The 10,061-nt window shown below is 33.4% G+C and overlaps 1 protein-coding gene across 1 annotated transcript in view; it reads left to right on the top strand.

Annotated features, from left to right (window-relative positions):
- The window catches only part of LOC129613701 (homeobox protein orthopedia-like), a gene marked incomplete at its 3' end in the record, with an annotated part of 45,831 nt that extends 44,031 nt beyond the window's left edge, over positions 1-1,800 (top strand). Inside the window, exons 3-4 of the mRNA XM_055527873.1 lie at positions 1,490-1,572; positions 1,633-1,800. Of these exons, the coding sequence (XP_055383848.1) occupies positions 1,490-1,572; positions 1,633-1,800 (251 nt within the window). The remainder of the gene's footprint in view (positions 1-1,489; positions 1,573-1,632) is intronic.
- Positions 1,801-10,061: the final 8,261 nt, after the last annotated feature.

Genomic DNA, 10,061 nt, shown 5'->3' on the forward strand with positions numbered 1-10,061 from the left:
ATGAACATGTAAATTTTTGGGAAAGATCAGGCATCGGCAACTAGACGTTTACTACGGGCCAAACATACACTTTTGTGTATATAAAGAGAAATAATCAACCGATTTCATTGAAATTTAATATATGAGTTCCTCATATTAAAGCAATGAACATATAACTTTTTTGGAAAGATCAGGGCTCGAGAACTGATTTGCGGGCCGATTTTACATTTTTCACCATATCCACAGAACAAATTGATGGAATTTCTTGAAATTTGATATTTGAATTCTGGTTGTTACCGGAACTAACTGGCGAGCATTTCAGGCAATTCGGGTGGCACAAAGCAAAACTCTACTAAGAGCCAAATTTACATTTTTCTAAGTATGTTAACTATAAGCTTACTAATGTCCTAAAAATTGGAAAGAAGTATTTAACAGACATTTTTATAATATTCTGTAACACTTTCATTTAACTAGACAATACACAATGCGGTCGGTTATGTGCTGACCACATCAGATTTTTGTTCTTTGCATTCTGCATGAACTTTTGATTTGAGACTTGGTTGTGAAATTTGCTCTTTCTCTAAGTAAAACTGATACTATGAAGAACAGGCTCCAACCGAAGCGGTTTTTTCAATACTTAAATTTTTAGTAAAAGAGATGGATAATTGATCCCCTGATAAATGTAAATACAACAATGTAATAATACACAATCAAGTTATGAACTTATCTCAGTCTTTGCTGTAACGACTAAAAGCTAATTACTACGTTAATCTTACTGTTTTTTCTTTTTCCTTTTTTCTATTTGATATTTTTCCCTTTTACATAGTAATATTTGAATAGTATTGTTGTTACACTTGCATTGTAGAATATAATTGGATACATGTATACAAAATTTTATATTTGTACCTTTATTAGTTTTTGAAATATTTAAAATAAACTCTTGGAGTTGTATGGCAGCTACCCGAACCCGTTGTCCGAATTAGTCCAATAACAATAGGGTTCGTCCTTGGCACAAAAGAAAAAACTTGTGAAAGTTTGGTGTCGATTGCACTATTCATTTTTGAGTTATCGTGCGATCGGACGGACGGACGGACATGTCTAAATCGACGCAGAATTTTACGCTGAGCAAGAATATATATATATGTCCATACCGCAGATGACTCCTTCAAGTAGTTACAAACTCCATACCAAAGTTAATATACCCTTCACGAAGTGCAGGGTATAATGAGTATATTGTAATTCTCATATATAAACAAAGCAATAGTTAATATGTGCAATTTTTATATTTTCACTATAAGCACTTTGTAGCAAATTTGAACTTTATATAAACGTTACAAAAATTAAAAGATTATGATTTTTTCGCGAATATTCTTATTATTATTTTGATTTTTAATATATTATTAAAATTTATCAACACTACTAAATAAACAACTAAACTTTTACAGGCAACGTCTCAACCTCCACAATAATTGTGAATTAGGTATTTTAATTTTATTTAATAAATTTTTAGAAGCTGTGGATTGTGGGTTTGTAGGTGTAAAGCTATCTATGACCGGAAGTCTTTGTGATGCCAATACTATGCAATTGGATCAAGTTAATGTTAAAATAATTTATAAATCGAAGCAAATTCATGGTATTTTTATAAATTTCTAGAATTCTGACAAATCTGGAAAACAAAAGAGACATCGAACAAGATTTACACCAGCACAATTAAATGAATTAGAGAGGTGTTTTTCCAAAACTCATTATCCTGATATATTTATGAGAGAAGAAATTGCCATGCGAATTGGATTAACAGAGTCCAGAGTACAAGTAAGTTTTGTATTTTTATTTTTATATGATTTATTTCTATTTATATTCCCTTAATTCGAAATTTCGTTGACACAAATCTATTTTTGTAATCGTTTTTTTATCTTTCCGGGAATGTGTTTCACTCTAATTTCATATTCACTCAAGTATGAGAACTTTTAAACCTCATATCATAGAGGTATTATCTATATTATATTTTACAAGATTTTTCCAGTTCATGAACAGGTATACATATAATCTAATAAATAACAAAAACAAAAAAATGAAAATAGCAAAAGAGAATACTGGGTAGATACATTACTCAATTGATTATACATACTGTAAAACAAAAACAAAAAATGAAAAGCGAAAAGCGAAAAGCGAAAGAGAATAAAAAAGAGTAGTAATATTTTTTTTGTTTTTTTGCTTTACTACCATAAACAAAAATAAAAAGCAAAAGGAAGCGAAATATTTTAAATGAGTTAAGTAAGAGTGAAATAATTTTTTGTTGTTGTATTTAACATGGAATGGAATTAAAAAAACTAAAACTAAAAATTGTGAGAGATATAAGAACACGAATAATGTTACGTTACGTACTTATCTAGATAACGTTACGTCTTATCTAGATAACGTTGTTTAGAAGGAAATTTTTCGTTCTTAATTGTTAACTAATTCTTAAATTGAATTTTAATCATATCTATGTAATTAACAGTGACACATATTACATCTTAAAATTTATTAAATTAAAAATATTTCCATTACTTTTATTTATCATTAGTATTCAAACCAATATGATATTTATGCATATACAAGTATATACCTGCATATGTATGCCATAATATTTACAAATTTTTCTAAACTTATTTTAAAATTGATTGCCACAATCCTGTTTTTACAACAGATAATGCTGCTTATAAGCAAACCACAGGGGCCCCTAGTAAAGCTTTTATTTGTGCAATGTTTTTTTACAAAAAAAAAACTATTATCGATTTCACGAGCTGTAAAGAATGTGTTTTTTTGTACCCCTTTTAGTGTTTCTTATTGCCAATATTTGTCAATAATACTATAGATTGGATTACAAACAATTAAAGAATGCTTAATTATTAATTAATCATGCTTAAATGGTAAGGAAGTAAAGGCATGCTTGATTATAAACATAGAAAGATGTCTTTCAAGAGGTGCGTTAATTGATTCACAACTGCTGCACCTTAATCTGTTATCTGCTGGATTCACCGCCAGCATTATTCTTATACCTATAGAGTGACTTGCATCTCAGAGCACTGTTATATACCATTGTATAGAATCTCATTAGTAGACAAAATTTTTGTAGTGAGACAATGTTCAGAGCTCAATGTTTCAACGGACCCATAGTTAAACAGCTAATATAAATATAATAAAATTTATTATAAATAGCTTTTATTTTTGTTGAAATCAAAAATAAAATATAAACCGTATCCAAGATGTTATATGATATTCACAGGGTCATTAATTTTCGCAAATATAAAGGAAACTTTGTTGGTAAGTTAAAAATCTACATAGCAGAAGTGAAACACTATTTGGAACAGTTGTTGTACATTTTTTAAATCGTTGAAGAATTTGGTATAAAAAAATTTGCAGTACATAATTTTTCTCAATAATTTCTAAATCATAATAGATGGAAAGGTGATATACCAAATTAAAAATCAGTTAACAGGGTTGCCAGTTGTGGTAAAATGTGCGCATATTGTAACGTTACGTCGCCTAAAATGATAACGTTTTCTGAAAATGAAAAGATAAAAATTTTTCGATTTTTAAAATCATATGATTCTGAAATCTGAACAGATTTTAACTAATTCGCATATTCATGTGAAAATAATTTTTTCTAACGTTTTCATATTATATTATAGTTCAACTATCTCACACAGGAAAGAAAGTATACTTAAAATTTAACTCGCATCATGTTGAATATTTCCTTCACAAAAGTTTTGCAAACTTATAAGTGCCTTCACAATAATATACAGAGATGCACTTCTATACGGGGCATCTTGTAAATGAACGTTAAATGTAATTTACTGTTTTCTCAGTTTGAATTGTTTCCATTTCTTGAAACAAGCTTAAATTCTTCTTCTGATGACAATTACTACATTGTTGACGTTGCCGCCTGTTTTAATCCCAGATTATTCAAGTGTACTTTTCGCATTTCTTCAACAAGATTACCCCGTTCTCTTCACTGGGTACATTTTTATTAAACTTTGCCCGTTTCTTTTCTTCAGTAAACTGTGACGTTTTTTTTACAATCAAAGGCATTGTTTTGGCTAACCTTTCAAAAGGTTGTTGCTGTTACGGTCAACTCGCAAAATGGCATAAGAAAATTTGACTGAATGGTCAAATAGGGAATCAAATACACCATATATGGATTAACACTACGTAAAGGCGTTAGATCAATGAACCTTTCTAAATAGAAGCTGGCGTAAAGGAGCCAATTCTGCTTTTCCTCCTACAGTACAATGTGCTTTTCGACGAAGTTATATGAAGCCCTAGAGTATGAAAATGACATTTCTCCGCTGACGCACATGAAAATGATATTTCTCCGCTGTGAATATGTACATACGCAAACGAAACTAAACAATTTGCCCAGCAAAGGTAGGGTTCAAAATTCGCCTAGAAGGTGTATTCCTGGCATTCTCCTAGAAGTAATTTTCACCAAGTACTTTCATTTCCAAGATCTAAACTTTTAAGGTTCTTAAGGTGACTCCAAAGCTAACAATGCCCCGTGAAGGTACTGGTCAAGATATATCAATTCTCATTTGATTCTTGCTGGACCCTATGATTTAACCAAAGCGCCCCTTGTCGTAATCTCCTTGAAGATCCTTGGCCTTAGGGCCTCTCCGGCACCTCAATCACCGCCTCCCCATTTCCTTCCTTAATTGTCTTCGAACCGTATGTGGTTCCATTCCCTAGAAGGGCTCCAGCCCAAGAAGAGGTGTGCTTGGTCCTTTCCCTACCAACGCGTCAGCGCCCTTGTTTCCTTTCGCGCCCACATATCCAGGCACCAAGAACAGTGCGATCTGGCTGCATCTGCCCAATTTATTCCGACTCTTAAAACAACGCCACGCTACATCGCACGATGCCGAGAAATAATTCATCGCTCGTATGGCCTGACTGAACGACATAATCAAAATTTCCTGCCTCGATATTTCCATTTAAGATTGACACGCACATGTTAATTGCATGTACTTCCGTCTGAAAGGCGCTAAGATACGTTCCCATGGGATTGAGGTGTTTGTGTCTTGGCCCAAAAACGCTTGCATCTGCCCTCTCACTGGTCTTTAATTAATCTGCAAACAACAAGATGGAGTGTAACCCAACAGGGTAGTACGTATTTCTCTGCAGCTCAGCAACCAGGTGAAGTTTTTTTCGAAGCTATATCTTCTGACCATATCATTCCTTGGAAGTGAAACGAGCAGAACTTCGCCGGTGATACGTTCCCGATCCTCCGCTCCAAGCTCAGCTAACCCATTCTTCCCAAACTTAGAAATTGGCCGTCCTCGCTGCCATCTCCACATCGAGACAAGTCCTCATAGCCCCAAAATATGCAGACTCATGCAAGTCTCTGCAACCGTTTCGAGTTTTCTTGTTGTTTCAAGTAAAACTATTCTTCCCCAAGCCACAGCTGCGTATGTATGGAGTGGCACCACCATCATGTTATGCATCCCCCTCATGAGAGGCTCTCAACGCTTCACCTGAGTTGGCTTTCAACACCAAGTGGGCCCGCGTAACATTTTTAATTTCTGCGTGTCTGCACCAACGAAAACTACAATCAAATACCACAACTAGGTGTTTCACCTGCGTTTTTCTTTTCACTGTTTCTCCGCAAACCCGTACAGTATGCAGACGTTCTAGCTTTCTTTTCCTAATGAAGAGCACCAAGATTGTCTTTGTTGGGTTAAATTTGAGTCCCACAGTGTAACACCAGGCTTGTGTCACCCGCAGCCCCTCTTCAATATGTGAAAAAGATGCTCCTAAACTTTCGCCTAGCGATAATAACAATGTCATGAGCGTAGGCTCAAACGTCTATACCCTGGCGACCAAATTACCCAAGTAGTCCATCCACCATAAGGTTCCATATCAGTGGAGGAAGAACTGGACCGTGTGGACATCGCCTTGTTACGCATATGCTTTCCGCGCTCTTCGCGACTACCGTTTTTGCAACAGTTAAAGTCAGCATGCAGGACAGCGAGAGCGAAATTGTAGTATTCACGTCAAAGATCTCTTTCGCCCAGCTTTATTGAAAATCTGCGAACCTTGCCTCAGGTCTTTTAACCTTTGTGTCACCAAGGCGCACCGGTTGCCCTCCTTGGTTCAATAAGATTACTTTTTCTTCTTCTTCTTCTGCGTATTCACTAATGGATGTTAGCGACTACTGCTTGTACTCCTGTATGCCTCCCTGTCTTGCGCAGCATATACTAGCTCTCCTACTCTTCTGCTGTTAGTAAAAATTTCCTACATATTTCTACATTTTCTTTAGTTATATATTCTAACAACGCCTCACTTATTAGCGTAATTTGTATCGCTGCTGCTCCATGTGATGAGCGTTTGATGATGAGTGGCTACTTCTTTTTATTGCAGTGCTCCACTTGGCCTTGTACTTCTGGTAATAGGGCAAATGCAACGTTCCGCCCATTCTGAAATCTCTAACGAGGATTTTTCCCAAGCGATAATGCAATATATGACCGCTCTTTTAGATGGCCTCAGCTAACGGGTCATCAACCCGATCTGCAAGACTTGGCCTATGACCGATCTTCATGATTGGCTCACTTGTGTATCAGTTTCCGGAACCGGATGTGAATCTTTATTTTGGATCGAAAAAGCCGTTCTGTTAAGATCTCGTCCCGCAGTTGTGGAGACGAAGATGTAAATTTCGGGATGTCGCCTCCGTTCTTAGCAACCCGTGTGTGGCCATCCCATTTCTCTAGGACTGGTGCACGTCCTGTCAGCCACTCCGCAATCTCCTCATCTGCACAGTCAACAATTATCATACCCGGTTTAAAGTGTATGACTTCAAACTGGATGATTGTTTGCCAACCCTTTGTTGTTTTCCGGTTCGCCGCTGGTTTCCTGACTTCATCAGGGAACTTTTCCTGCTCCAAGAAATATAGGTACCATGTTATAGCAGCTTCGTTGAGTACAACAAAAAAAAAGGGGCCGATTTTAAGCAACCTTATGTCTTCAACATGTCTTCTTATTGAAGACATTCCAGTGCCATTTCTTCATGCCCATTGAAATTTTCTTGATTTTCAGACCTAACTCTCATGGTTGAACCTACAAGACACTGTTACTATAGTATCCGCCGACTCAGCTCTCGACTTCATTGGTCCTACATAAACTGCCTCACCGCAAAATGTTTTTTCTGCTTACGACCATATATTTCGTTTTATCAGTGTTAATATGAGCAAACTGTTCATTGTAGTGGTTTTTAGCAAAGTTTTTTTAAATTGAATATGTTTGTAGAGCCTTGTCTAGCATATATAAAAATCTAAATTTCTCGTGTTGCTTCCACTTCAATTTTGACCGAAGCTGTTTGTCTTACAATATCATCTGTGTATACAGGTTATATTTTTCTGGTCGATGTTCACTATTTGTAAAGTTTCGACTGGTTTATCGTGCTATTCTCGATCGAAAACTTTTTCGTAATCTGTGAAGTATATGAAACATCCTTTTGCACGTCTTTATAACGAACCTACTTTAAACCGAATTGTGAATATCCCATTACGGCTTCACGTTTTTTATATTTCATTTTTTATATTTATATTTATTTGGATTACATACAAATTTCGGATTATTTTCGAAACTATTTTTTATGAAGATTGAAATTATTGTCGATTTGTTGTAATTTTTCTATTTCCTGTTGATTAAGTCACTCTTTTTTTGCACACCTTATTTTTGTTTTTTTTTTTCATTTGTTTGTCTTAAAAGAGCTTTCAAATAGGTCGTATAGAATGTGTAATATAAAGATTTTATAGAAAAGAATCAAAATTTCAATTCATCTAATTTAAAATGCAATTTACGAAAGGCAATAAATTAATATTTAAGGTAGAAAAAAAAAGTAAAATTTAAAACAAAATAAATCACGTTATAAAAATCCAAAAAAGTGAAAATATAACAGTTGTAAGAAATTAAAAACAATTTACAGTATCTCAATAATGAAAAGTAATTAAATTTAAAGTTTATTCATTCTTATATGTTTATTATTCAATCATCAGCTTTTATTCATTCTTATATGTTTGTAATGTATGCCTTTTTTATTTCATTCTTTAATGTTTTGCTTGGTATGTTTTGTTTTTCCATGTTTATGTTGTTGTACAATTTTATTGTAGCCGTAACTAAATCTATTCCCCTTCAATTATTATCGACAGCTTGACATCGCAAGTAGTTTGCGGATCTTGTGTTATATTGACGAACGTTACTATTAGCAGTTATTGGTTTATCACTTTTTTTTTATTTATATTCTAATTTGCGTATACGTAGAATTCGCATTAAACTTTTATAATCATGTATTTTCAGTAGTACATATTTATAATGTATTGTATTTGTTGACTAAAAGCCCCTAGTGTAAGTCGAACTAATTTCAAGTATTTTTGACAATAAAAACAGTAAAAAACATTAACAGTAAACAAAATTAACACGTTAACTATATAAACAAAAATATAAAAAGTAGTTACTTTGAGTTCCAACGCTTAACCCTTGAGCAAGTCTAAAAGCGTCCGTACAGTCCGTACTCACCGTGAGCGACTCATCACAGGTGTAATCCTACAATTTAGGAAAACTAAATATATGAATAAGTAAAAGAGCTACATATATAAAATTCATTTAATGAACGAAGGAAAACTAAAACTTAAATCAGCTATGCCGTTGACTCGCAAAATATAAAACATTAAATTCATATACCCACATTGCTCGTTATAGTCAATCAATAAGTAATGATTTGAAATGAACATAAACTTAAGCTACAAAAAAAAAAATAAAGAGATAACCTTTCTATATGTTGTTGGTTTGCTCTAGCACCTGTACAATGTCACATACACATTAGGTTCTATATAAACTTATCATATCAACTAACATAATAATTATGTTATAATATTCCTTGTAAGTATTATGTTTATTATCTTTAAAAAAAAAATCTGATGTCGTCAACACATAACCGAACGCAAGATATTGTCTAGTTTAGCTAAATTGTTACATAATACTACGAAAAACCCTTTTAAATACTCCTCACAAATTTTAGGGAGGCTAGTACGCTTTTAGTTAAGATATCTAGAAAAATGTAAATTTAGCTCTTATCAAAGACTCGCTCTATGCTATCCAATTCCCCTTAAAAGGTCGTCAGTTAGTTTTGGTAGCAAACATAACTGAAATTTTTGATTTCAAAAAACTCCGTCAATTACTTCCACTTATATAATAACAAATCATAATTGGGCTTCGAGTTCGGTTTCCGAGCCCTGACATTCGCAAAGATTTATAAGTTCATGGTGTAAACATCCTGAATGTAAACGTTAAATTTCAAGAAATGGTATGACTATTTCTCTTTATATGCGCAAAAACGTAAACTTGTGTCGTATTTTTGTTTTATTTACCTCATATTTATGATATGTTGGATGTCTCGATCACCTCGGTTGTAAACGAATTCAACCTTAATTATTATGTGAATATTTACTGATTTACATTTATATAAAAATTATTTTTTCTATTAAAACATAATATAAATGCTTGCAATTAAGGCAAAATTTTTTTCCTACTTAAGTTTATGAGTAAAACCAAACATAAAAAGAACTCTGTTTTGAGTATTACTTTATTTCATATGCGTTATTATGATTTTTGCACGATTTATATTTCTTTGCTGATTTTATTCATTTTGTAGAAAATGTATAACAAAACAACAATGTTAAGAATAAGTTATAAAGAAACGTATGTTATCGTTCCGACGCTGCGCAACAGGCTTATTACACTTAATAAACACAACACGTAAAATGATTCTGAAACAAATCTGTGGACAATTTTGCAACATGATGTACATACCTAAAATGTTGAAGCATTCAGAATCATTTTTTTTTCGTTTTCTTTTTCTATGTTAACACGATGGTTGCGCCATCAGATTTGGCTTATATAATATAATATAGATATTCTGTATGGTAAACCAAATAGATTTTTGATTGCTTTCTTTGCGTTTTTTGTAACATATGTACGAGTATATGTACAATGAAAGTGTTTCCCCAAATGATTACACCGTATGGTAATGTGCTAGGAAATAAGTTATA

Source organism: Condylostylus longicornis, unplaced genomic scaffold (genome assembly GCF_029603195.1).
Source record: "Condylostylus longicornis isolate FDR11 unplaced genomic scaffold, ASM2960319v2 ptg000088l, whole genome shotgun sequence".
In the NCBI taxonomy this organism is placed as follows: Eukaryota; Metazoa; Arthropoda; class Insecta; order Diptera; family Dolichopodidae; genus Condylostylus; species Condylostylus longicornis.